Source organism: Trachurus trachurus (genome assembly GCF_905171665.1).
Source record: "Trachurus trachurus genome assembly, chromosome: 14".
In the NCBI taxonomy this organism is placed as follows: domain Eukaryota; kingdom Metazoa; phylum Chordata; class Actinopteri; order Carangiformes; family Carangidae; genus Trachurus; species Trachurus trachurus.
The window spans coordinates 21,333,731-21,361,203 of record NC_139903.1 but is presented as its reverse complement, the minus strand read 5'-3'; the positions used below and the strand labels follow the sequence as shown (position 1 = coordinate 21,361,203).

At 42.3% G+C, this 27,473-nt stretch overlaps 3 protein-coding genes across 5 annotated transcripts in view; 2 read left to right on the top strand and 1 right to left on the bottom strand.

The window, feature by feature from the left end:
* Positions 1–3,514: 3,514 nt before the first annotated feature.
* On the top strand, positions 3,515–8,397 carry LOC310996987 (rho GTPase-activating protein 24-like; the record flags this gene model as incomplete). Its single annotated transcript, XM_083986551.1, has 9 exons — positions 3,515–3,575; positions 4,521–4,634; positions 4,795–5,002; positions 5,084–5,216; positions 5,389–5,462; positions 5,728–5,849; positions 6,191–6,422; positions 6,616–7,569; positions 8,160–8,397. Exons 1-9 carry the CDS (start codon positions 3,524–3,526, stop codon positions 8,395–8,397), a joined length of 2,127 nt encoding a protein of 708 aa, XP_083842677.1. The 5' UTR covers positions 3,515–3,523.
* A 1,574-nt stretch (positions 8,398–9,971) lies between these two features.
* LOC310997634 (putative monooxygenase p33MONOX) lies at positions 9,972–17,718 on the bottom strand. 2 transcript variants are annotated; one of them, XM_083987405.1, is made up of 7 exons: positions 17,657–17,718; positions 15,511–15,686; positions 15,304–15,418; positions 15,065–15,192; positions 13,635–13,738; positions 13,321–13,502; positions 9,972–12,383 (listed from the first exon to the last, which is right to left on the bottom strand). In XM_083987405.1, the coding sequence occupies exons 1-7, from the start codon at positions 17,679–17,681 to the stop codon at positions 12,169–12,171; spliced, it is 945 nt and encodes a 314-aa protein (XP_083843531.1). In that variant the 5' UTR covers positions 17,682–17,718; the 3' UTR covers positions 9,972–12,168. The 2 variants fall into 2 exon arrangements, with proteins under 2 accessions (XP_083843531.1, XP_083843532.1); XM_083987406.1 differs by having other exon boundaries at positions 9,972–12,380.
* Positions 17,719–22,038: 4,320 nt separating this feature from the next.
* The window catches only part of pof1b (POF1B actin binding protein), a 32,292-nt gene continuing 26,857 nt past the window's right edge, over positions 22,039–27,473 (top strand). For both annotated transcript variants that reach the window (XM_083986235.1, XM_083986234.1), the window contains exons 1-2: positions 22,039–22,650; positions 26,484–26,546. In XM_083986235.1, coding sequence (XP_083842361.1) covers positions 22,306–22,650; positions 26,484–26,546 — 408 coding nt within the window. In that variant the 5' untranslated portion in view covers positions 22,039–22,305. The remainder of the gene's footprint in view (positions 22,651–26,483; positions 26,547–27,473) is intronic.

The following is a 27,473-nucleotide window of genomic DNA, read 5'->3' as shown; positions in this document are numbered from 1 at the left end:
ACATGCGCACACAAACATGGACAGAAACACACATGCATGCAGAAACACACACAGCACTTTGTAATGAGGAGCATGCATTTCAGTGCCAGTTGTATTGACAGACAGATGTGAAAGCTCTCAGCTGTGATTAGAGGTCAGTCAATCAGACACAGACAGGCAGACTCACAGTAAAGTATTAATATCTATAGGAAGTCTGCACAGCAAAGAAGGCATAGGCTACGTTGCCTACCTGTCCAAAACAATTTTTGTCACACACTCAAACATAATGTTTTCACTGCTGCACAAACTTTGTATTTGTTTCTTTCTTCGGACCACAGGTTGTATGGAGACCCACAAGACAAGATGGAAGCAACTTCTGTCAGACTCAGACAAAGGTAAGTTATGAGGAGTTTTGAATTAGGATGGTTTTCAGGTAATGCTAACTTCCATGCACTTCAATGGCATTAGCTAATAAGGCTAGATAAGGCTAGATGTTAGCAAGCCAAGATCTGTTGACAACACCACAAATGTAAGACAATTGGCTACTTCCTTAAATGTTTCAAATTGTTTTGGCCCCTTATATCGGTTCCCAGGTACCCTACATTTTACTCCAATTAGCCTTATTGTTAGGTATTATTGGAGCCAAGTCAAATTTTCTTATTTTGTTTTGTTTATTTATTTTTCCCATAATCTTTCTTTTGTGAACTTCCCCAAAATAATTATTTCCTGCCCGTAGAAAAGAAGAAAAAAAAAGGTTGGTGATTTTCAATTGTATGCCCTTTGTTCCCCTGGGGTGTTGTTTTGGCGTTGCACCACCTAGTGTCATAGAGCTGTGTGTGCTTGGAGCTGAGTGGTGGTGAGTGTGGCTCGGTGATTGTGACGCCCTTCTTATTTATTTTGAAGATTAAACTCCCATAGATGCTCAACTCAACTCAACTACAACGCAGAAAACCACCTGCCACATTATTACTGAACTGTGCTAAACAATGATTTGCCCTTTTTGTTGTATGAGACCTGACTTTATTTGACTTAACCTGCATGAAGCCCCATTCAACACATATGGGATGAACTGGAACCGCAGGCATTGTCTGTGCCTGGCTTCCCTGATGCTCTTGTGGCTGAATTGGAGCAAACCTGTATTCAGGCTCCAAAGCCTTGTGGAGACCAGGTTCTCACTGCAGCAGATAAATGCCCTTGTTTTTTTTTTTTAGATAACATGTTCACTGACTACAGGTGACAGTGATGCTCACATGTCCACATGCTTTTGTCTGGCGTGACAATTGTGTATATTTGATTGCTTGTATTGATTAATAACAAAGCTTTAGCAATATATTGTATTGTATTTCAGGCCCATGAGGCTCATAGAATCAAACTGTATCAGAAAAAAGACAGAGGTTTCTCATACTTTAATTGAGTTCAAAAGTTGACTGGGCCGACAAGCCTCTCTTGCTTTTATGTCCACTTGAATCATGGTGGCTGTGTGTGTGTATGTGTGTGTGTAGCAGACCATACTTCAACAGCAGCAGACTTTGAGCCAGATCATCTCTCTCTCTCTCTCTCTCTCTCTCTCTCTCTCTGCCTCTCTCTCTCTCACCATCAGCTGTGATTACTTTGGTAAAACAGCGCTGCGTCGCAGAGAACCAATTTTGCTAATGCACAGCCCTCGCACACACACACACACACGCAGAGCATGGTTATTGATGAGGTAAATGGGGAGGGGGGCAACAAGGGGGCACACACACTGCTGGGAAATGGAGAGAGAGAGAGTGAGAGAGAAAGAGAGTGAGGATAGTGGGACTGAGAGAGAAGGACATGTTAGACGGGGACAAAGAGATGGACAACGGGAGAGACATGTAGAAAGGAAAAAGGAAGAAGAAGGAGGACGAAGATGTGGACATTCAGATGTGGAGGCTGCGTTCTGGAAATGGAGCAGGACGTCCAGTTAAAGAGCTAATAAAGCAAAGGACACAGAGAGGGAGACAAGGAGAGGGAGGGTGGGAGGATACAGGGGGGAATACTAAGATCTTCTCCTTCCTCGTGGACAATGGACTGGTTTGACTTGCCGGCCGGTGGAAGCAGGAATGAGTCAGGAAAAAGAGTATAATGTTCCTTCAGGATGGTTTTACTTTTCGTCAGCTGCTCAGAGAAAATGTGAATATAAAGAGACAGAAACAGGTGGAATAATGCTGATCCTGTGTCTCAGACAGCGAGACGGTCATCATGAAATACTGCAACGATAGCAAGTCCAGTCAGACAACTCGCTCCTGGTGTGAGGAGGTTCATTCTCCACAAAGCCTGTCCTGTTAAACACAGTCAGAAGGACAAATGAAGACGGGGTATATCCAGACTCATGGATATGGATGGCTTGAAACCCTTTCGCTTGTTGCATGAATTTTTAAATCATTTTCTTACAAGTTTTGAACTTTTTTCTTTTTTCAGAAACCAGTGGCTCAGTTGTGTTTTCAGTGGCTGTGGAGAAATGGCTCCTGTGAGGAAGAGGTTGGAAACGCTACATGCTGGAAAATGTCGACTTCGCCCAGGAAATAAATCGTGTAAACCTGTCGGCTCATCCGTGGCAAATGGAGATCTCCAAAGGGAAGATGGGAATTAGATTTTAAGAATACTGCAGGCCGAGAAGAGTTGTCTGCTTGCTGAGTGGCGTGAGGTTGCGACATCTTGGGACTTTAATCTTTCTCATACTCAACAGGAACTTCCCTAACCCAGCCAACAGAAATCTCTCCATAAGGTCCGATGCTCTTCTGTTTTACATATTCGCCAGAAACGTACATGCAAGGCCAAATATCCTCAAGGATCCTAGATATTTGGGAAATCTATTTTGGCAGGTATTTCCGTTCAAGGTTAGATTATACATCAGTAATCCTTCTTCACTTGAAACTTTCCATCTTACGCCTCTTTTTAAGGACAGACTCTTCCGAATTGTACAACACCCAATATTCACTGGAAACTGTATAAACAAGATGCCTCTCTTTAAATTTTTAATAGCCACCAGAGCCTCTTACTATTTTTAAGGATCTTTAACTTCTACGATACACAAGGGACCTCTTTAATAGACCTGTGATCCAACTGGGACCTCTTCAAGGCATCACAAAAAGCTCTTTTATAAGCTCTTTTCAAATAATATACACCAATTATTTGGCGTTTAAACTCCCAGAGGGCCTCAGTTTAAATCAGTGCTTCAAAAAGAAACTACATTCACCTTAATCCATCCCTTAAAGTGCCACATCCAGGGACCTTTATCCTCCAACATTGTTCCTCTTTCAAGGGTATTTTTTACCTCCAGGAATAACGACTTATGGCCTCAAATCTTCCACAGTGTTCAAGACGAAGAGCTTTCCTTTCCAACTGAAGTCAAAATCAGGACTCTGGGTCGTGCCACCCTGACTAAAAAAATATCATTTATACTACTGTCTCTCCTTTTGAACTTTCACAGAAGTCTGCAAAAAAACTTTTAAAATTGTTTTGTGTAATTTGGGCTGACCATCTGCAACCATTACCGCAGCAACTGGAGCAGGAGTGCCGCAGCATGGGACTCAGCTGCTTCAAGTCCTGGAAACATGACAGTACAGGCCACAAAGGTGACAAACACACACACACACACACACACACACACACACACACACACACACACACACACACACACACACACACACACACACACACACACACACACACACACACAGACCATCAACATATTATTTGTTAATCCCTCCAGAACAGTGTGTGTTGCCCTTGAATGACATCAGTTAGATGCTGACTCAGAGTCTTTAGGCTCTGAGGTGAGTGTGTGTGTGTGTGTGTGTGTGTGTGTGTGTGTGTGTGTGTGTGTGTGTGTGTGTGTGTGTGTGTGTGTGTGTGTGTGTGTGCTTCATACATGCATGTACAGTATGTGTCTGTGTGTGCTTGACGTGACTTTGAGGAGGACAGACAGTGAGGGATGATGGGTGATTGGAGGAGAGGAGAAAATGTGTTAATGAGTCCAAGAGTGCTGCAGATAGGGAGATGGGATAGGGTGGAGCTCATGGTGCCTGTGTGTGTGTGGGAGAGAGAAAGTGTGTTTAAGAAGCTTCTTTTTTTTTCTTAGTATACTTTTTGGGCTTGTTCCACCTGTAATGGACAGGACAGTCGAGAGAGTGTAAATGGGGAGGCAGAAAAGGGGGGGTTGGGGGGGTGACATGCAGGGCCGCTCGATGCAGGATTCCAACCAGGGCCGCCTGTAGCCTCAACACATGGGGCTAAAGGAAGGCTACTGGCTACTGCAGTAAAGTTTTCCCTCTGACTGATACATGATTTTGTCTGACATGAAGCATTTCGCCTGTTTGACCCTTCAATACTTACAAAACATTTTAACAAAACCACAGATCCATTTGTGTGACTGGTTCTCGTATGATGCTCATTGTTTATTGTAATGATCAGTGATGACATACTGGTATCAGGTCATGATGTTTTGACCTTGTTTTGAAAACCTGAAACACTGACCAGGACGTTTCCCCCTAAACGTGTCCATGTTTGTGTGGATGCAGGTAACAGAGATGTGTTGGCCAGCCCAGGCTCTTATTTCTTCCTGTCTAACAGCGCTGGTCAGGGCGACGAGTGGCTGAAGAGCCTCAACAAGGGAGTCTGGATTCCTTTTACTGGTAAGCACATATAAACAACCACCTGGTTTGGATTGTTTCCCTTAAAAAATTAAATAGTTTTCAAAGAGCTCACTTACCAGTCATCTGCTTTCTGATTGGCTGAGGTCAACTGGCCCTTGGTTTCCTAGAGGAATCTCATCACCTTCTTTCTCTCTCACAGGGGTCTTTGGACAGCGTCTGGAGGAGACGGTGCTGTATGAGCGACGTTATGGGGTGCGCTTGGTTCCTCTGGTGGTGGAGCAGAGTGTGAATTTCATCCGGGAGCATGGCCTGCATGAGGTGGGATTGTTTCGCCAGCCAGGACAGGCCAGTCTGGTGAAAGAGCTGCAGCAGGCTTTCGATTCAGGGGAGAGACCGTCCTTCGACAGGTGCAGCTCCATCTCTCCGTTGTTTTTGTTGGTCAGGGGTTTTGTGAAAACAGAACAACATGCTGTTTGTGTTTCCTGCAGCAGCACAGACGTCCACACCGTGGCTTCACTACTGAAGCTCTACCTCAGACAGCTGCCGGAGCCTCTGGTTCCCTACAGCCGCTACCAGGACTTCCTGTTGTGTGGTCAGAAGCTGAGAAGTGACCGCACACAGGTGACAGCCACCTGAAAGCCTCTTCAATTCCACACACACTTGCAGACAGTAACATGCTAACATGATTAAATTAATTTGCACAAAAACAGACCCCCCCCTCTTTCCTGTGTTTTCTTTCTTCACCTCTCCCCCCCTCCATCCTCTCACTCTCCCTTCCCTTTTCGTCCATCAGGGTTTGGGCGAGTTGAGGAATCTTCTTCATGAGTTGCCAGTTGCAAACTTCAACCTGCTCAACTTCATCTGCCAGTAAGACCCTTCCTACATTGTTTAAACTTTAGACTGACAGCCTGTAGCCAATAATTAGTATTATATTGGGAAATAAAGTTGGCAGAAAGACTTCCAATGAGAATTCTTCAGATGGCACGGTGTATTACTTGGTTGGTGAAAATACATTTGTTGAATGAATTGAGCATTCTGTGTGTGTGTTTGTGTGTGTGTGTGTGCGTGTGCGTGCACGTGCGCTCACGTGCATGTGTGCGTGACTGGTGTGTGTGCATGTGCATCTGCATAGGTTCTTGAACGAGGTCCAGAGTTACTCTGGCAGCAACAAGATGAGCGACCAAAACTTGGCCACTGTGTTTGGGCCAAACATCCTCCGAGCCAAAGCTGAAGACCCACAAAGCATCATGGGAGGTAGACAGCTGGGTATTCTATTGTGTTTCAAATAATGGTCACCAAAAAAAAAGCCACTGCTTCAGTGCTGCAGTATCTGTGATATAGAAAATCGGTTGTTTTGAGACGTGGATTTCTACAAAATAAGTGTTAAATGCTTGCTGGAGGAATGGTTATCAAGTGTTTGACGACAGCACAGGTGTTTAGCTGATGATCTAAAGCATCTTAGTGAAATTTGAAACATTCAATCCATGTCATAGTGGCAAAAATAAGGTAGCTACAGACATTTCAAAGCCACGTCACGTCTATCATGGTGTAAAGGTTTCTAAAAGGAAATCTCAATCCCTCTACCTGTGTCCTAGGTGCAGCATTGGTCCACGTGCTGATGTTGGAGCTGATCAGAGAACATCACTCTCTGTTTGCCAAAGTCTCCCCGCATATCTCCAGCTGTCCACCTGGAGGCTCGCACGCGTCACCGAGTGCTCTGAGGCAGCCACATCTTCACCCGTCGCCCTGCCTTCGCCAGCTGTCTATGCCTCTCATTGCAGAGCGCTCTAGAGAGCTGGGACAGTCCACAGACGCAGGAAGTTCCAGGTATGATTGACCTGCCCTGGTAAACCTTCACCATCAATCATCAACACACTCACAGCAACTCATATCTGAACTTTGAAGACCTGGGAAGAGACTAGACCACACATGCGCACAAAGCTGTATCACGTTACTGTTGTAGCTTTGTCCTTGCTTGATATGAAACTGTCCCTGACTTCTTCTCCCTTGATCCTCGTAGTGGTATCTACTCTGCTGCTGCCAATTCAGACTCGTCCTGGAGCCAGAAGAGATTTCTCGGCCATCGTTATACCTCCTCCCACCCGGAGAACTGCTTCTACCCCCTGCCCTCCTCCAGTCAGTCCCCTCAGCTCCACTCGGACCGACACAACGTAGATTATCAAAAGCATTATGCCCGACCGTCTCCTGCAAACGTCCAAGCCTCCACAACCAGCCTCCAGCTACAAGACCCCCCATCAGACAGCTCCAAACCCAGACTGACGCTCATGGACTGGGCAAAGGCATGGCCAGGCTCAGGAGAAACAGATGCTGGTTTCTGGGCCTCTAGTGCTGCAGAGGAAGAGACTGCAGTGCCAGAAACAGTTAGTGGGGGCAGTAGTGAGGCTCAGGAGGACAGTACCCCCTCTGCTTATGACAACCTGGACAAAGTGTCTCTACATCAGAGGATGGAGGGCATCACTGGAGGTTTTGAAGTCAATGATCCAAAAGGCCATACTGGCGCTTGTGAAGAGGAAGCCCAGCAGGAGGAGGTGGGGCAGACAAGGGACTCCTCCTCTTCGTGGTCCTCCTGTGAGGTTCTACCGTTGGATGAGAGCGGGGATGCGAGAGTCAGTCCTGACATGACACCAAAGAAATCTAAAAGGTTACCCTCAGGTCAGGTAGCAGAACAGGAAAGCAGTTATGTAGAGCGTCATGGAGACAACAATAACAACTGTGATGATGATGAAGAAGACGACGATGGCGACATCCACCACCCTAACTCCCCAGCCTCCGGCTCTGTACTCAGCGACAGCCCTCTCAGCACAGGCAGTTCAGAGGTGTTCCTCCCCTCCGGTCCTCCAGACGTTCAAGGGCCCGAACCTCAGTCACAGCCCGAGGAGGGTCACCCACTCCTGGCAGAGCTGCAGAAGCAAATGGCCCAGCAGAAAGCTGAATACCAGGCCAGGATACAGAGGTGAGACACCAGCAAAAGAGGTGGAAGCCATCCTTTCTCCTCAATAATCTATAACTAGAGAAAAGGTCTGTAAAGGAAAAGGTTTTCCAGTTTTGATGTGGAAGGACTTGACAAAAAAAGATAAATCAGTATAAATCAGCCTGTATCACAAGTAAATAATAACAATAACTTGTATAGCACCTTTAAAAACACAAGTTTACAAAGTGCTTCACAAAACAACATGTAAAAGACAAGTCACAAATGCCATAAAACCATAAGAGATGGACCGCCCAAGCAATACAGCAACACAGGCAAGACGAGAACCCAACAACAAATTGAGACCAGGAGGACTCAAAAATTAAAATGCAGGATGCAGTTGATTAGACAAAATAAATAAAAAGAGGGGTATATATGATAAAAACAGATAGGATGAGATACAATACGATTAGAAAAGATGGGATAAAAGAGTTTAAAACAGAAGGTGTGAAGTATAAGAGCATCTGAGTAAAACTGTGAGATAAAATAGATGATAATGATGATGATGATGATGATGAAAAGAAGAGGATGACATCAGATAAAAGCAAGTCTGTGTGTGTGTGTGTGTGATGCAGGTTGGAGCGCTGCAATGACGTCCTGGAGCGGCAGGTCGCCGTTCTCCGGATCACTCTAGAGCAGCAGAAGCGCAGCCAAAGCGTTGCAGAGATCAAGATCCGCAACATGGAGAGAGCCAAGGCCGACGCCGACCGCCGAAACTCCACGCTGCAGAGGGAGATGGAGCTGTTCTTCCAGATGTATGGAGAGATCAAACGAAGAGGAGGAGGTGAAGGAGGAAGAGGAGGGAGTCTCTAAAGAAGGATAAGAGAGAATAAATTTGAAGTGTATGGATAGATCTGAGCCAGACTACACAGGTAGTGAAGGAGGATCTAGAGATCTAGCTGAGTTGAACCATAAGCCATAATTTGAAAAAGGACAGCGTTACTCATCTTCTCCTTCATTGAAATCACGTCACATTGTTTTGGAGGGTCTCCATTTTCTGCACAGATGTCTCTGAGAGGCTCCAACAAGAAGTTATTTTTTGGCAACAACACAATCAAACATGTTTGATGTTTACTGCAATAGCACCTGGAACATTTTAAGAATCAAGGTCCAGATGTGGGACTACAGTAGATTAATAACTTTTAGACAAAATGTCATTCTCTGTTCTCAAAACTTACACAGATAAAGACACTTGTGGCCAAAGTTGGACTTCAGAGAACATATGTAGTGTTCTCCAGAGAAGTCAGAGAGGTGACCTCCACCATTTAAATGGAGAGTTTAAATTACTTGAGATAAAAATGTCTTAATCCTCAAGTGTCACTGAAGTCCACAAGGCTTTTTACATATTTATCAACCTGAACTTTCATTTTTCATTTAATGCTTTTTATTTTTTCCTGACTCAGGACCCAGATCTGGTTTTCTGGACATGAAATGAACACAACATTGTGGCCTGTTTTCTTTACTCTGATAAATAGATGACTCCAGATCAATCACAATCAACCTAATGCACTGAGCGTTCATACATCAAATGCTTTGGTATTGTGGAGCAACCTGGTTTCACTTATGGATAAAGATCTCTGATTCAACTGGATGGTTCCCCACTGGTCTACAGACTTGCTTTTGATGCATTGTTGACTGGACGTCAGATTAAATTACATTGGTTTTAGAAACTAAAATGACTTGCAGGAAACCGTTTAGACTGCTATGCCTGCAGCCCAAAAGAAACTGGGTGGAGATATTTTTTGTTTTTAGTGACTCAAAGTGAACAGTCACCGGAAACACAGAGACACCACATGTCCTGTTCACTCTGCATGAACGTATGAAATCCTGTTTCCCACACAGACTTTAATCAGTAAATCTTCTCAGCGTATTTGTCAGTTGCAAACATGCATGTGTCCAGTGGAGCTGCTTGATAAAAACGACAGACGATGTGCTTTACTCTGCCGGAGCTCTGCAGGGAAACTCAGGATGAGAAATACAGTCTGATTTAATTACTGTGAAATGTGACGGGAAGCTTCTCTCCGACTGATGACGGAGGAGCAAACGAGCAAATATCATCCAATCAGACGCCGCCACAAAGACAGTCTGCACCTCTCCCCGTGGCAATAGCTTTGTTTACACATACATTTGTTGAAAATGTAACTGTTTTTGTTCTTTTTTTCCCTAATATCTGCCTGTTGTAATGAATCAACATAGGAACTGATGGAAGATGGTGAAGTGAGGCCCTCTACAGGCTGAAATAAAGTACTGCAAACCAATGAGCTATATCTATACAACTATAAAGAGTTAATCCTTTGTGGAAATGCCATGCAAAATCAGATGAATAAAAAAACACTTTTTTCATACCAGAAATGACAAAGCAGTTTCTCTTGTTTTTGTGATGAGAATGAAACATTTATTCTCAAATTTCAGACTGTTTTGGCAAAGAAAAATAAACCGTGTAGAGACTGTATAAATCAAGGAAACGGTCTCTTAACCAACTGGAAAATAATTAAACATATAAACAGAAACATACAATAATTCAGTCAGTCTGTACTACAGAGTCACATCGTCACACAGAGGAGATTGGGATGTGATGTTTCAGTCAGGAGGAGATTTAAAGGGAACAGCATCACACTTTCAAAACACAAAGCACTTGTGAACACAAACCGTGAAACCTAACAAAGTGTAACTGAGCGGAAAACAGTCATGTTCACGTTCAGTTCAAATGTACAGCCGCTGGCGGCAGGAGTGTGGGTTTTGTTCTGAGTCCAGCGTTAGGATTGTTCACACGGGGTGACAGGAACACACGACACCTGACTGACACCACAGCAGAGTTACAGGTCACATAAAACATGGTTTCCTGTTTCCACTAAATAACAAAAGTGCAATAATCATCATAGTAATAATCATGACAACAACTATGAGCCAGGAGCTACATTTTCATTGAACAAGTGAGTTGTAGTCGCTCTTAAATCTTCACGCCCGCTATCTTACAGAAACTTTGCATATAAAATCAATGATTAACTGCAACTGTAAAGAAGAAACTATTCACTGCAGCTTCTAAAATTAAAACGTATATTGTTAGTTCTTTCGTGTCATAGTAAGGCGACATTGTTTCTCAATGTTTCCTCACCGTAACGACTAAATTCATCTTTAATACAAAAAAAGCAAAAACACCAGCTCACTTCCTGCACCGATTCAGCACCATAACTTATCAGACATCCTTCGTAGTTACTGGTAAAAATCAGAGACAGACATGTAGAGTGAGCACAGAGTTGCTTTAAACTGTCTTCTTCTCTTTTACTATAAATGTTTATCCAGTTCTCAGTCAACTCTGAAACACTTGCACACATGCAGCTCTGATGTTTACCATCTTCACACACCAGGTGGGATTTTTTTTCTTCTGATCCCAACCAAACAAAATGTGTTGCTACAGTAGCAGATAAAAAATCATTTATACATTTAAACAGCTTAAAAAAAAAAAAAAAACACATCAGAAATTACTGGAACGTTTCAATGAGCAGGATCCTGCCAAATTTCCTGAGTCAAACTTTTTTTTAAATAATTGGTTTCATTTTTTTTTGTTCTGTTGGTTTGATTTGTATTAAACTGCTTTTGAGGATTTGGTTAGATTTTACTCTCTCCACCCTGCTTAGTGAAATGCCCCTTTTTGAAAATGAATGAAAACATGTTAAGACTAATTAGGACTGAAGCAGAGAATCTGAAACCTCAACACGTCAGGTTGGATGATCGAGCTGATCGAGCCTCTGCGATGGGAGGGGTGGGGATAAAGTGCATTTACAGAAGGGGGTGGGGGGGGCAATTTAAACCAAGATCACCATCATCTTCACCTTTAGCTTCACTAGTCACCCTCTGTCTATTCTAGACTCAGGGGCAGTTTCATGTTTTATTTCAGTCACCGTGCTGCAGATCAGTGTAACACTTAACGAGAGTGAAAGATGAGAGAGTTCAGCCAAGCAATATATGCATAAGAGCAGTGCAGATGGGACATTAATGTTTTTTTTTATATATATATATCCATAATTGTTTCAGTGGTGACCATGGTGTACAGTTCAATGGTTGTCTGAATGCTGGAGCTGCTATTAAAAGGTCCCATGAAATAGTTTTGAGCTAACCAAGCTAACCGCTACCGAGGAAGAGGAGGAAAAGTTCATCATCACCAGCGTTAAAGTAAGACACATTTTTTAGTCTTCATCAGTCGACAAACAACAACGAAAAAAAACATACAATATTCATGATGTTGCCCAAATATAAACCAATGCATTTACTGCTAGCAACAGTTATCATTAGAGAACATGCTAACATTGATTGACTGTGAAAACAAGACATACTGTAATTGCAGGATCTATACTTGGAGGGGTGGGTGAAGTTGCCCCGGGTAAGAAACATACTAACATCTGGAAGCTACTGAATGACTGAGAAGAAATGAGAGAAATGCACTGTGACAAATTTAAGGTCAAACAACGGATAGTGTGACTGCGCGCGCACACATACACACACACACACAGTGAGGTTTTCATTTCATGGGACCTTTCGCGTGCGGGCGACGTCGTGCAGCCTCCACAGATGTCGCGTGTCCTCTCAGAAGCCGGAGGGCGTCAGGATGTTCATGTCTCGGGGTTTGAGCTTGTGTGGCCGCGCTCCCTGCCGACGGCCCTCCACTGTGGGAATCTCCATCTTGGGAGGGCCCACCTTCTGGGTGGCCGCGGTGTCAGTCAGCCGGGTGGCCTGCGATTTCATCACCTCCATGGGGGTCGGCTTCTGCGCACCACGGTACGCCTGCAACGCAAAGCCTGCTGGGAAAAGAGGGAAAACATTTCTTGTATTTTGTGTGTACAGAAACATTCTTCAATGTTATAATATGGGATTTGTTCTTATTCCTTTACAAAGTTTAATAATTTTTGATTGAATTATTTATTCAAATAATATGAGGCACTTTGTAATTCTGGCTTTAAAAAAAATGCTAGATTAATTACGTTATGTAAATTAATTAAGTTTTATTATTTCTGATATTTTTTTGATAATAGTGACATTTCTTTAAACCTATTTTTAATGCATTTTAAGGTTACCTCAACAAAAGCAATATTACTTCTGCAAACTAAAAATCTATTTTCCCTTTGTAATCCAGATACAAGCAGTTATTTCTACTGATAATCAACTCAATCTTTCTGTCTGTAACTTTCTTGTAGCCTCTAATACCCTCCTCCTCAAACTAAATTTTCTTGAAATACCTACCAAAAGTCATCCTGGAAAAAAGATTTTGATAGTTTCCAAACAGACTGAACTGTGCCACATGTGAAAGTCTAAACGTTGTTCCTCAGCAGCCGTTAATGATCTGAGGTCTGATCCGGCTTTTATGTCACTGGGAAACAGAGGAACTCTTCTCCTCTTATGGTAAAAGTCAATGAGTGAACGGACTCACTGGACCGTCCGCTCCAGATGTTGATGAAGTCAGTATTTACTGTCAGTCTGAAGGTCAATTGTTGAACGCAATGAGCAAAAATTAAAAAAAAAGAAAAATGCTGGAGTCACCTTTCACTCAGTTAATGGTTACGCTCATGCAAATTTTTGCCGCTGTTTATTTGAGCTTTTACTGTTTGGTTTATTTGTCAAAATAAAAAGTGATACGAGTTTTGACAAACAAGGTCCTTAAACTTAAAAACTTGAATGTGGATGTTCGGTGGTTTCTTTTTGTCAGGGTTTAGTGTCTCACTGTAAGAAGATGCTGTTTACCTGCTGATGTAGAGTCTGATCCCAGGTCAGAGGAAGACTTGTGGACGAGTGGCCTAGGCGAGAAGATGCCCCACTTTTCAACGGCATTTCCTGCTCCTCCTGTCATGTCTCCTCCACCCATGTCCACGCTGCTGTTGGAGGAGCTGAGGCTGACCTCTGAACTGGTACTACTGAACCAGCTCCTGCACAAACGCACACGCGCACAGTGTGTTAACGTGACTCAGTTGTTGACTTTTAGTGTTTATCCCTCTCTTTGGGGTCAGAAAGGACAGACTCAAACAGGATTCGACAGGGCAGTGTGTGTGTGAAAGTACCTGCGTTGTTGTTTTGGGGAGCTGTGTGGCGTTGTGGATGGAGTGGACTGGGCGGAGGAGTTCTGCCGCTCCTCTCTGGCCTCCATGCTCTGGATCTGGAGTTTCTAAGGAGCAACAACAAAAAAACAGGCTTCAGCCTCAGTGTTTCAAAGGAAAATTAGTGGAAATAAACTGCACCACACCGCTGAGTACTTCCTCTCCAGTTCTCCTTCCCTGCATCTTTTTTTCCTCTTTTCTCTGATCTTCATTTATTTACATGGTGCTTTTGAATAGTAATAAGTCCCTTTACCATGTTTACATCTATTAAAACTAAAGGGCAACTTCATATGAACCAGTCCCAGGTGGCTGTGTGGGTCCCTAACTGGCTCAATCAACCCCTATTGAATGGATTATTTTATTATCCCACTTATTTTCTATTTATTCCATTAACCATTAATTTGTTCATCTTATTATTCTACTCCCCCTCAACCTCCCTCCCGCTCTTCCCCTTCTATAAAGAGGAACTATGCGAGATTGTTACCTTAACTATGCTACATTTTTACCCTAAACAGCTTCAGGGTAATTGTGATGGTTAAATAAATGGAGAATGGAGGCTCTCTGCTTCCACGTAGCATCTCTTGGCTGAAACCCAACATTGCAGGATCAGGGCTGCCTACCCGGTGATCCAGTTCTCGTTTCTGCAGCACCATCCATGACACAAACATGCCTCGTAACCCGTAATCTCTTGTTTATGACCACACAAATACACATCGTAACACATATATGATATATAACTGCTTTATATTGGCCGGGAGGATTGTTAGCAAAACAGTGGAAAAGCGACCGGACTTGCATAGTTCCCCTTTAACCTCTTCTTCCTCTTTTTCTTTTTGAAACAAACAACACCCATCCACACCAAAATACACACGTGCAGCTATTGTTTAGCCTGAATACTAACAGTGTGTTCTGTTCTCTTTTCCCAATGTCGTGGATGTTGTCTTGTTAGGGTCGGGTTGTCTAGTTTTGTATCTCCTTCAGTTTGTACTGCCCTACATCATATTATCACAATTATATTCTATATCTTTTAGAAAACATAGCGTTTTCTTAAAGGTCCCATGTTGTATAAAAACTGTAGAAACTGAGAGGAGGTTATATTTCTATAGTCCGCCGACGGAAGATAAAACGATCGTCACCTTGGCAACGATCCAGGGTTGTAAAACGCAGTGATATAAACTGCTGTGCAGCATCTGATGGGTCTTCAGGCTAATGGATCTTTTACCCAAATTGGACTTCCTGAATTTATTTCCTGTCCCACCAGAACATGAAGCAGCATGACGCCCCCACTGCGGCACATTAAACTGTTTTAACACAGGGGCCAATTTTTGACCAGACACCTACATAATCTACAGATGCACGTCAGTTACAGGTGTGTGTCCTTGTGTTATCGCTACCTGGAGAGATTCAGGTATGCGGTGGTGGTGTCTCGTCTCCTCGGCGGTGAGGCCTTTGTGGGGGGTGTAGCTGTTGTCGGTAAGCCCCGCCCTCTGCTCAAACTTGTACATACTATCCTGAGTCTGCTCTGAAAGGACAGAGAATAAATACATTTAGTTATCATGGTAACTTCCAGTTATTCTTTTACTTTACTTTGGTTCTTACTTAAGTTCTATTTTTAAAAAGAGACATGACATACTGGTGATGAGGGAGTTCATGATGATGGAAGAGGCCTTGGTTTTCACTACGCTTGGTGACCTGCAGGGGGCGTTGTCCGGCCCTGTAGACTGACTCACTGCTCCACCCTCGTCCTCCTGGTTGAAATGACACACCATCATCATCCTCCTCCTCCTCCTCCTCCTCCTCATCATCATCATCATGTGTGATAGTGAGAGCCGTGTCTAACCTCAGCCAGCTGCGAGAACTTCCTCTCCGGGATGATGGGCCGTCTCCACAGGTTGTTGATGCTGATGTCGTGGGGGGGCGTGGACATGGGGGCCTCCAGGTTGTCGTCGTAGCTGAGGGCCCGTCGGGTCATCCCGATGGGAAGCCTCATCCCGCCCATCCCAGAACCCTCGATGGCTGCAGTGACAAAACACAATCAAGACATCAACAGCTGTGGCACCATCACAGTGATGGGTCATGGAGAAGGAGGATAATGACGACAGAGTGGACAAGAGATTTTTCACAGTAAAATATTTTCATGTCATGTCAAAATATAAGGCTGCCAATAGTTTATCTTTCCTTTGTCAATAAATCAAATCAAATTTATTTATAAAGCACATTTTAAAAACAACCAAGGCTGACCAAAGTGCTGTACAATTCAATGATCACAATTACAAACAAAGTGCTGTACAAAGTAACCGTTGCTAACACGGTCAGAGAAGTTGAGATTAAAACAATGGGATGGACTTGCAGATCTTACACCTGAGACCATTAGGGACACTTAAAGGCCTGGGAAAACATAAAAGTTTTGAATTTGGCCTTGAAAGTAGCTACAGAGGAGGAACGTCTGATTGAGAACGGTAAGCTGTTCCACAGCTTTGGCGCTGCTACAGGAAAGGCACGATCACCCTTTCCTGGTAGTCTAGACTGGGGAACAGTCAGGAGCCACTGGTCTGTCTTTGGGCAGCCAGGCCATATAGTGCTTGAAAAACAAATAAAAGAACCCTAAACTCAGTCCTGTCCTTGAGGGACTGGGAGCCAATGAAGGGACGCTAGTATAGGCGTTGTATGCTCTCTCCTCCTAGCGCCGTTAACAATCTTGCAGCAGGATTCTGAACCAGCTGCAAGCGGGATAGGGATGTCTGGCTGATATCTAAATAGAGTGCAGTGCAATAATCCAACCTAGAGTGGATCAAGGCGTTGGTTACTGTTTTTAGGTCAGTGAGAGAAAGAACTGGTATAAAGACAAAAAAACAACAGTGACTCGATTCAGTATTGGATAAATATCTGTATCTAATTGATTTGTCCCATAAAGCTCGATTTTTAAATATCAAACTATATTTTGAGTGTCAGACAAAATAGGGGACTGACCAATAGACTACTGCGTCTGCTTTGATCTTATAATGGGATCTGCTGAAAACACATTCTCGTACACTGGTTATGTTGAAAAGCGTGTGTCCCCCTACAGCATTACAGATCACTGCAGAGATTTATTATGTGCACACTGCAGCTGCTCACTCATGGACACTCACCTGCTGGCAGGTTTGGTTATCAACACACCCAACAGCTTTCACGATGTAGTTTACTCAGTGTGTATGTTGACAGAATGAATTCTGGTTATGGGTATTTTCTATGCCGATTTGGATACCTGAGCCTCAGAACAGGCAGCATCAGTGGGTTTATAAATCATCATTGCTTGTTGCCAGAGGCTCTGATTTCATGCAACACTGAGAAAACATATTTTTGTTTTTGTTCATCTAAGGCTGCAGCTAGAGATATAAATAGATGTTATTAAACAATGTGTTTTTCAGTGTGAATCAATGTGCGACTGGCGCTCTGCTCTCAAAGTGTGACTGTGTATGATTCCCCTAAGGTTTGCCTGGTGTCAGAGACAAAACAATCTGTGTAATCCGCCTGCTTCGTGTGATGCAACATGTCAGTCGGTATTTTCTGGTGGTTTAAAAACCAGAACATTATTTTCTGACTTCTACCCCCACAAAATAACCTGAAGGATTTAGTGAAACAACAGACAAAGGGTACAAAAACAAAACAAAATCTGTTTCTCAGAAAGTGAAGGAACAATGAGGCAGAAAGTTATTTCAGTATTCAGACATGTAACCTCCACTCTTTGCTCATTGTAGCCATAAGAGCATCAGTGAGGTCCATTGCTGATGTTTTACGTGTTTCTAATTCATCCCAAAGGTGTTTGACGGTGTTGATGTCAGAGCCCAGAGCAGGCCATTCAGCGTATTCCACACCAAACTGGGTCAGCCCTTTCTGTCTTTGTCCATAGAGGCATTGTTGAAACAGGAAGGGCTGTTTCCCAAAGTTAGAATATGGCTGTAAAGTGAAAAGCAGCCACAGACCAAAAGGTGAGAAATAATTACCTGGTAAGTCGCCTGAGCCAGACATGATTTCAGTAGGACAGTGAACAAGATCAACCAGGACAGGACCTGGACAAAACAAGACAGAGAGCAGTTTGCATGTTATTACATCTGCATATCGAGGTCACTGATGGAAAACAACACTTTTATTTTCTACTATTGTAGAAAATAAAACAAGTCTCAGATCAGCGATGAACAGACAAAGTTAAACAACAAACAGATACAGAAACAAATATTCATATGTCCCACAAGCCATCAACTACTGAACAGCTGATGCACTTTTTTTTTTTATTGTGTGTACTACTCCAGCAGTAGTGCTCCTCCCTCTGCCCACCTCATTCAAGGTGTGAGGAGGAGGCTCTATGGTGTTGCATCTGTGTGTGTTTTTGCTGCGTCCCACTATGTTGTTGTGTTTAATTTGGTGTCTATGAAATGTCCACGGTTATGCCGAAAACCAATTTCGCTATGGGGACAAATAAAGTTTTTTTTCTTCTTCTTCTTTTGACTCTTTAATCTATAACTTCTCACAAAAACATTTATATTTTATACAGATAGTAATCGACAGTGTCAATATGTGTTTACTGGACCCCCCCCTAACATATTCAAGACACCAAAAGTTGCATTATTCCCTCAAATTCAAATATTTCATGCACATTTATTCAAAATTCAACCTTGCAGTTTGGGAATCTTTCCCACTTGACATGAATAAAAAGAAGTGGTTGTTCTAAGCAGTGATGACATACAATAGGTTTCATATTTAGCATATGATGATGATGATGAACCTAGAAAGACACATAGCCTATATAACAACTGTGACAATTGTGGCAAAGGGGGCTTATCCTCTGTTATAACCAGTGGTGCCTGCAGGATTATCACAGAGGATGACGGCAGACAGGCTGGATTACGTAACTCCACAGGCGCTGCATCCCTGACAGAGACCACAGGTCCACTTCAAAATAAAAGCTCAAAATTTGAATTGTGGGGTTTGGAGCAGGTTTGGAGTTTATACAGTAGACTAATTAGCTATTAAATGATAATCATCACTAGAGGCTGGAGAGGACACGTTGCTCTTCGCTCAAATTTGTGTTTCAAAATACATGATTTTTGACAGCTTGGTATTGACGAACTAAACGAGCTGCTACCTCCGTCCAAAACGAAAACGTTGTTTTTCTAATGAATATCATTGAGTGCACTGATATCATATTCATAAATCAAACTGATATACAGACCTATGTGACAGACTTTGCCAACACTGTTAACGAGAGAGGCCACGGCCCCGTGCAAGCAAATCACCATAGTAAAATCTAGCATTTCATTTCATGGCTGGCAATAAAGGCCAGGGCGATATCTTTGTGACTGGTATGATCCAACACATACCTATCTGAACCAGCAATGCGCATTTATTTCCGAACAATCCCTACACGCCAACGTACAATCCTCATAGGCTGGTCAAGTGTTTCGTTTCCGACGACTAAAAAAGGAGACATGGATAGATTAAAACTGGATTAAAACGCCAATTTTCGTCCACTGAATGTTGCATTTTATTATCCCGAATTACAGACTGGCGGCTAATCATTTGCGAAATGTATGAAATCGCATTTTATAATTTGCCAACGTCAACCAAGGGACGTGCAGTCGTTTAATCCTCTCTAGTTTTGAGTGCAGTTTGGCTGCCGCCGGTCGGAGGCAGAGATAACGGAGCTAGCGCCGCTGAAGGACAACGAGATGCCGACACAGCTGGAGGCTAAACGACGGTGTCAGCACTGAACCGATGCGGCGGCTTTATTTTCTCTTACCTGAGGAAATGGCGGCTTCAGAGCGACGTCTGAAACACAGGCGACCTCCTGATATCGACGGATCCGCGAAGAGAACAACGGAGTCGTTGGGTGGCTGCCATTATTGTGTCGGATAAATAAAAGACGTTTCCTGAATGAGAGCTACAATACGTCGCAGTTCTCGTGACATATCGCGAGAATAGATATTAAAAGGGTTTTTCCCATGGTTTTTGTTTTTCACCCTCCACTGTTTGAGTTACCATGGTGACAAGAGCAGGCGTAATCAATATCTAGATTAGAATAAATAGAATAGAAAATACTTACCGTAATAATCCTGGGAGGAGGGTCTGGCGAGCGAGACTGTGGTAGGCTATACACAAAGGGTCCGACAAAATGAAATTAAAGTGAAAACATCCTTATTGTGAAAATAAGAAAGATGAAAACTTGAAATAGGCTAATTAAAATTACATTATTCCACATTTACAATCTGTAAGCCTATGTGCGTATTCTCTTTTCAGTCTAATTATATTATTTGTATTATCATTAAATGATAAAAGTCTAGTTACACGCTGCAGGAGCTGTTCATACACGAAGGGGCTGAAAACCACCAAATCAAACCACATTGTCTGGGTCCTTTAATGTGTGCAGCCACATGTTGAAAGGACTACCACTACCACTCTACTGTGGCAAGAGCAATAGTCTTCACTGCAGTCTAATAGGCAGCAGCATCAGAGCCAGTGAAACCACCAAACTGGTGCAAATAATCAGGAAGGCTGGTCCTGTGCTGGGGTCTCTATGGATATGCTATGTAAAACCTGGCAATGAAGGGGATGAACATCATGGAGAATCTCACATCCCCTCAGTAATAGATAAGACAGGAAACCATACCTTTTATGTGGGTAATGAGAATACGGGGGGGGGGGGGGGGGGGGCAAAAGCTTCAGGTTAATCCATCTCCAGTATTTGATTCAGTTCCAGTAAGGCAAGGCAAGGCAAGGCAAGGCAAGGCAAGGCAAGGCAAGGCATCTTTATTTATATAGCACATTTCATACCAAGGCAACTCAATGTGCTTTACATAAAGACAAAACATTAAAAAAGAAGAAGCATAAGACAGAATAAAAACAAACAAAACACTGAAAACAGAGTTAAAAGCAAGAGCAAATAAAAGTAAAATAAAAGAAAATAGATAAAGTTTTAAGTTCTCAGCTATAAGCACGTGAAAAGAGAAATGTTTTTAACCTGGATTTAAAAGTGCTTACAGTTGGGGCTGATTTCAGTTCTGCTGGTAGTTTGTTCCACTTGTGTGCAGCATAACAGCTAAATGCTGCTTCACAATGTCTGGTTTGAACTCTGAGCTCCACTATCTGACCTGAGTCAGTAGATCTCAGAGCTCTACTGGGTTTATACTCTACTAACATGTCATTCATGTATTCTGGACCTAAACCATTCAGTGATTTGTAAACCAGTAGCAGATGTTATGTAGCTATGTTAAATTATTTGCATCACTTACATCACACGTTGAAGTATTATTGTCCAACCCATTGCAGAGGATAGCTTGACCATGGCCCTGTGTAGTTTTAGTTCATTGTGTGGATGACTTAACCAAATAAAGGAAATTGACTCAAACTAAATACTGACAAATTAAATAGTTCTGGTTGCACTTGACTTAATGGGCCTATAGGCTACAGGGCTGTAAGGAGGCTAGAATCCCCTTAACAGGTGAATGTGGCATACAGATGTATTATGTATAATTGTAATGTATTTAATCTTTTTTTTTAATTGTCCATCATGAGTCATATTTCAGATTAACCTCTTGTTCATTCTCTGCATGTATTGTGCAATACATTGTAGCCTTTTCATAACCAAAACAGATAAGCCTACAGTAGATTGTCTCTTTCTATTTCCTTATAGCCTATTTATGTAATCTGTTAATCATTGTCAGTGATCTAGTATAGCATTCAATTTAGTTTCTGTAATTTATTTTGCTTAATCGCGGGTAAATATTTGGGCTATTATTATTATTATTATTATTATTATTATTATTATTATTATTATTATTATTATTATTATTATTATTATTATTATCTATTCCTTTTGGTACGCCGCGGCTGATCCATACAACAGGTCCCTTTATTTCTGTGATTGGATGTTTGTCTCCATCTAGTGGCTGACCTAGGTTACTTACATTTACTCGACCCTCCTGCAGGTGACATCCTTACGTAACTTTGGAATAAATCCGAGAAAAAAGAAATAGGCTAATACATCAGGGAGAATAACCCGTTATTACCACCATTAGTGTTTTATCATTATTAATAAAGGATTAGTGGGCTCCATTTGAATAATTCTACACCTGCATGTGTGCAATTTGGAAGGAAAACACAACACCTGCAGTAGAGACACACACAAACATGTGGTAGGGAGTCGGGACTCGGGACAGTGAGCTAAATGATACCCTACCTATCTGACAAGTCGAAAAGTGTGAGCTCATTTTCACGGCGGTGTCAGGTTGAACTCTGTGCAGGTTTTGAGCTTCATTGTCTCTGGGCCCTCCCACCTCCCGGTGCATGGACAGGCGACGCGGAGCACCTCCCTCGCCAGTCTGCTCTCGGCTCTCCGTGGCAGGACTCCTCTAACCGGACTTTCTTCTCCAGTTCCCACAGCAGAGGAGGAAGTTGCTCCGAGGCGGCTGACGCACATGCCTGGCCGCCGCTGAAACAACCGACACCGGGAGAACAAACCTGTGGAGCCCGCGGTGCTTTGAGAAGCGGCCAACTTTTTCTCCTTCTTCTCTTGTTGTTGTAACTTAGTAGGTGTGCTCCTCTTTGTGTCCTCTTTCTCCTTGTTCGTGGGGGGTCTGTCCCGATCCAATCGATCAAGATGTCAGTGCATACGACTCAGAAGACGACGAAGACCTACCGCACGGTGAACATGACGTCTCCGGAGACGGTGACCACCAGCAGGGTGATCTCTCCGGTGTCCACGATGCCGATCGTCCAGAACGGCGGCTACGAGACGGTGCGGTACCTGATGCCGATGCAGCAGCCCATGCTGCAGCAGCCCATGCAGCAGCAGCACTCATACGTCCTGATGCAGCACCAGCCCATGGTTCAGCCCATGGTTCAGCCCATGATGCAGTGTGTGTCCCCGATGTACGTGCAGAGCCTGCCCCGTCTGAGCGTCAGCAGCCAGGACGACGTCCTGTACCAGCAGCGCACAATGGAGGTGAGTTTCGTTTCGTTTATCTACTAGGAACAATGAAGGATTACTACCTACTTATCCACCTGTGTCCCTAGTTTGGACTCACAGACAACACAATTGATTAAATCATATCGGCCTTATAAGCTAAACTTTGTTTAAATATGACCAAAATCGTGCTTTAAACAATTAGTATTCAAAGTAAAGCTGGAACAAAAAAGAGCTTATTAGGCTATTTGTTTCGTACAAGACTGTACAGTTTTAAATCTACTGTCAGTGACACTGAAAGATAACAGCTTCTAAGTAACAGCTGCAGCTCAAATGGTTTGCATATAATTCAGTTTTCATACCATCAATAAACTGTAGCCTATTTAAACTACCCTTTTATCACCACAAACTAATAAGGATTGTTTAAATGTAGCTTCCTTCACCTGGAAGGATTTTCAAAAATAGAACAAAAATATAAATGTTAAAATTATGCAAATTATTGTTTTCTATGTTTCTGTTGCAGTATTAATGAAAGTCCATGTGTGTAGGCTACTGTTGATCCTTTTGTGGTTTTGATGTCTAGGTGTAATTATTCTGTAGCTTGGTGTTCATCATATGGGTGTAAACTGTAGCTTGCGTGATGGATAGAGTTTGCTGAGGTGTCTGTGTGTCATCCTCCTCTTCGGCCTAACTTGAGGACCAGTCCAGACTTGATGGCTATCCTTGGATTGTCTTGACTAACTGATTCCTGTTAGTTTCTCAATCCGAGCTCATGCGTCAGTTTATCATCGCACCCACCTGTCAAACGCCCTCAGATAATTCATTAGTCTGTCACTCTCAGCCGTCCAGGGGTCAGGACTGTGTTCGGCTGCAGGGTGAGGACGGAGTGTGAATCACATTAGCAGTGAGAGCGTGTTTGCCCCATGTAGCACCGACTTATCATTTCTGGCAGTGAGCTTTGAATTTTCACAGCCTGTGATCAGAGATAAACAGGTGAATATGATGGACACACAGCTCACCTGACGGAGAAAAGCAATTTGTAGATTATAAATAGAAATTTTAACTTTTCCTCTGTTTGAAGCATGAATTAATCTAAAATCTGTGTCATATTTCAGTAAAGCAAAATTTAGCCTTGTCTTTTCTGTAGTTCTGTTTTTTTTCTCAGAATCACACGTGTTTTAATCACATTAAAATCCTTGTATTGTAAGGTCTGATCTGGCTACACCTGAGTATTAGGTCATAGAGTCAAGAACATAGTTTTCATTGATTAAACTGGGTGTAGTCCAGATTCTTAGTCTAATCATGTATTGGAGGATTACTTACAACAGAGACATCCTTCCCTCCAATAACTTTCCCATTTCTGTTTTTGGCACATGGACTTTTCTGTGTACTCTTAATTAATCAGTCAATCAGTTGGCACTCGATTTGACAGTTAAATAATTGTTATAGTAATTTTCTGTTTCTCATATTTCAGGGTGTGACAGTAGACTGAAAACCTATGGGGAGTTTATAATGTGCATTTTCACTGTCTTCTGACATACTGACAACCTGATCAATAGAGAAAACAAAAGACAGGAAAATAATAATAAGTTGTCGTCCTTTTCCTGTCAGTTAACTGTTGTTAGTAAAAGGTTGAAAATAAATCTTAAAGAAACACATTACAACAACGTTACAAGTGCATTAAAAAAACAGTACAGAGTAATAATTTCAAGAGAGACAATTTCTGATTTCAATCATAGTACTGATAATTATAAACTTATATTTTCCAGGTAAAGTTTGGCATGGCTCTGTTTGAGCACAAATCAACCAATCATTCAACTGAAACCTTTGGCTTGTTTTGCTCAACCTCGAAACCTTAACCCATGATATAAAAAATGATTTATTTTGTTAGAGCAATTGTTCTGCTTAAGTGTTAATAAACCCCTGTCACTGCAGAACTCTCCCTACACCTCTGATTTGTCTTAGCCGTCCTCTTCATTGATCACTGATTAGCCTTTAGGGCACCACTCTGGCCCTTCACCAGCTTCACTGTCGCTTCACCAAATTCTTTTCTGTGCTGATAATCACTTCCTGAATACCTCGGCCTTCGCCCTGGGATGGTTTACACAAGGCCTGTGTTGCGGGCTGAAAACATTTGAATAATATCCTCACTCCCACGTTTTCCTCATCTGTTTCCTGTAGTTTAGTTTTTACGGAACAAAAAACTCCTGCTCCAGACCTCATGAGGTGCAGCAGTGGATTGTCAGCACCTTGCTCAGTTCCTTGGTTTTAGCTGATGATTTACCAATTCAAGTCAATTTTGCTGTTTGAGTCACTGCACCCAGAGATAAATGCTCATGAGGTGTTTGATAGAGAAGCGACGCCACACCCGCCCTGACTTTGTTGCAGCGGCACACCCAGATATTTGAAGACAAACACATTCCTCCACCTGGATGCATCATTTCTGCTGAATTACAACGGTCACAAGCAAAACAGAAGGGTTCCTGCTCAACTCTTCATTTTACTTTTCCATGCAAAGAGATTGAGTTTCAGAGTTTTAATTACTAGTGTAGAAATGATCTATTACTTCAATTAAATTAAGATTACTTTTTTTTGTCTTTGTATAACTGTGATCTGTCATTTGGGGTTTAACTTTTTGGTTCGACAAAAGAAAAATAATGATTTCACTGTGGATTATCTATTGATCAATCTATCAATATTATCTCATGAAAAGTAATAAATACAAACAGTAAAAAAAAGAGAGTGTAGAGGACTGGTGCTCTGTACTTTACATTGAAAACCACAATGTTGGTTTTAGAGGCAAATCTTCTGTAAAGTCTTTTGATTGGCTCCATACACCTGTGATCTTCTCTCATCTGAAGTTATTTTTTATAGCTGCTGGCTGAGATTCAATTTTCTATTTTTCTAATACCTCCAGAGTGACATCAGGGGAGAAGGCAAGTAACAACATCATCCCCAAACAGTCATTAGGTAGTTGTACTCTGTGTTGTACGAAATACAAGATTAAAGGTACAAGCAGCACATTTTTAAAGAGTCAGGTCACTCAGATCAGACAGACCACAGTCTCTCATCTATCCTCTGTTATCATCTCTGCTGCTAAGAATTTGTGTTGTTTCCTGTGTACAGTTTAGTTTCCAATAAAAACAGCTGAGACTGACGCCTGTTGAGATTCTTAGATATTTTAAATGCTTCAGCTCAGCTCTGTTACACTTCGAACTGATTGGTGTCACAGTTTAGTGCAACTGTCATATCACAATCTGTTTCAGTTACAAAACCTAATTGACAAATTAGTTCAAGTTAAACATGACACAACATATAGTGACACAATGCGCTGTGTATTGGGAGTTGTTTATCTGGTGGCGACGTTGTGTTCTTGTGATATGTTATGAGCAAAACCTGGGAATGAAAAATTTAGTGGGGTCACGATGATTGAGTTGATGACAGGTGGCGGCGTTTGAGGACTTGTTGTGCTGCCAGAGATCAATTACAGGAAGATTAGATAGCATCGGGAGGAACCATCATGTCAACCATCAAGTCCAAGTCAACTCTTGGATCTAAGTCAAGTCTCAGCTCATTTCAAATAATCCAAAACAAGTCAAATAAGTCTCAAGTTACCTAAACACATCCAAGTCAACACTTGGATCTATCACAAAGTCAAGTCTCAATGAATAGGCCAATTATTATTCTAGAGTCAAGTTACACTTTTTAAAACCATTTTCTCTTCTTTGGGGACAAAGTGCATGATTGTTGTTGTTTTACTAGGAAACAAACTAATTGTATCTGGGCAAGTCAACAGCAGTTATTTTAATGTAGCTTTAAACCATATTTGTCAGACAATCAAAACTAACTCTCTTCTTTGCCTCTCATTTCAGAGCATAAGCGGGATGTCGTCAGTGTTCAGCCATTCGTCCAAGAGCCCAGAGCCTGAGGAGGAGGCAAGGACACACACACACACACACACACACACACACACACACACACACCCACACGCACACACACGCACACACACAAGCCTCAGTTAAACAGAAGTCTGGCAACTGCATATTTGTCTTTCACTTAGTCTGTGCCTATTTTGCTTTCCCTTTTTGTTATTAGAATGCAAATACTAAACGATACTCACACATAGAAATAAATAGATTTTTAACAAAGTTGAGGCTTTGCAAACGTCCATTGTCAACATTGTGACAGTCTCCCATTGAAAGCTCCACTGACAGACAGAAGTCGGTGGCTTTCTACTTCTCCAAGGCAAATAAGCCTGTAACTTGTCTTAACAAGTTAAAGATATTCACTCTGTACATGGAGAGAAAAGTAGTGCAGCATCTGCTCTGCTGTCCTTTGTTGAATGTGGAAGCTTCCTAGAACAACAAAAATTGACAGAAACCTGAGGTAAAGATTTGATTAAAGAAGTAGAGCTAACTATGGATCTGACCAGACATGCAGCTCTCACTTGCCAAGTTTTCAATATTTGGTGCCACACATATTTTGGATGGTACTTAGCCACAGCATCAAATACTTTTTGGGATATTTTTGATAGATTTGAAAGTCACTGAATGTTTTTAGACCGTCAGATCAACCATCATCCTCATCTCTCTGATCTACAGCCACTGAAATGCTGTTGAAACAATTGCAGGGGTGGAGTTTTAAAAAAATGTTTTTTAAAACGGGGTTTCCTTTTTCAATTTAACAAAATGCGTCAAGTTTTCAACATTTGGTAAAGCATGCATATTTTGGTTGGTACCAAATGCTTAAGTGTAACTGAGCTGTGTGGGTGTTTTTTTGGCCTGAAAAAGTTTACAGAAGCAGCTCTAATATTTTTGATAGCTTTGATGATAACTGGATGTCTGGCTCTGCAAATCAACACC

Excerpts from the sequence above, each read along its gene's own strand:
- LOC310997634 (XM_083987405.1), bottom strand. The coding sequence starts at position 17,681 with ATGTCTGGCTCAGGCGACTTACCAG. Across the intron at positions 15,193-15,303 it reads CATGAACTCCCTCATCACCA|AGCAGACTCAGGATAGTATG; the intron begins GTATGTCATGTC and ends CTGTCCTTTCAG. Across the intron at positions 13,739-15,064 it reads GCATACCTGAATCTCTCCAG|AAACTCCAGATCCAGAGCAT; the intron begins GTAGCGATAACA and ends GTTGCTCCTTAG.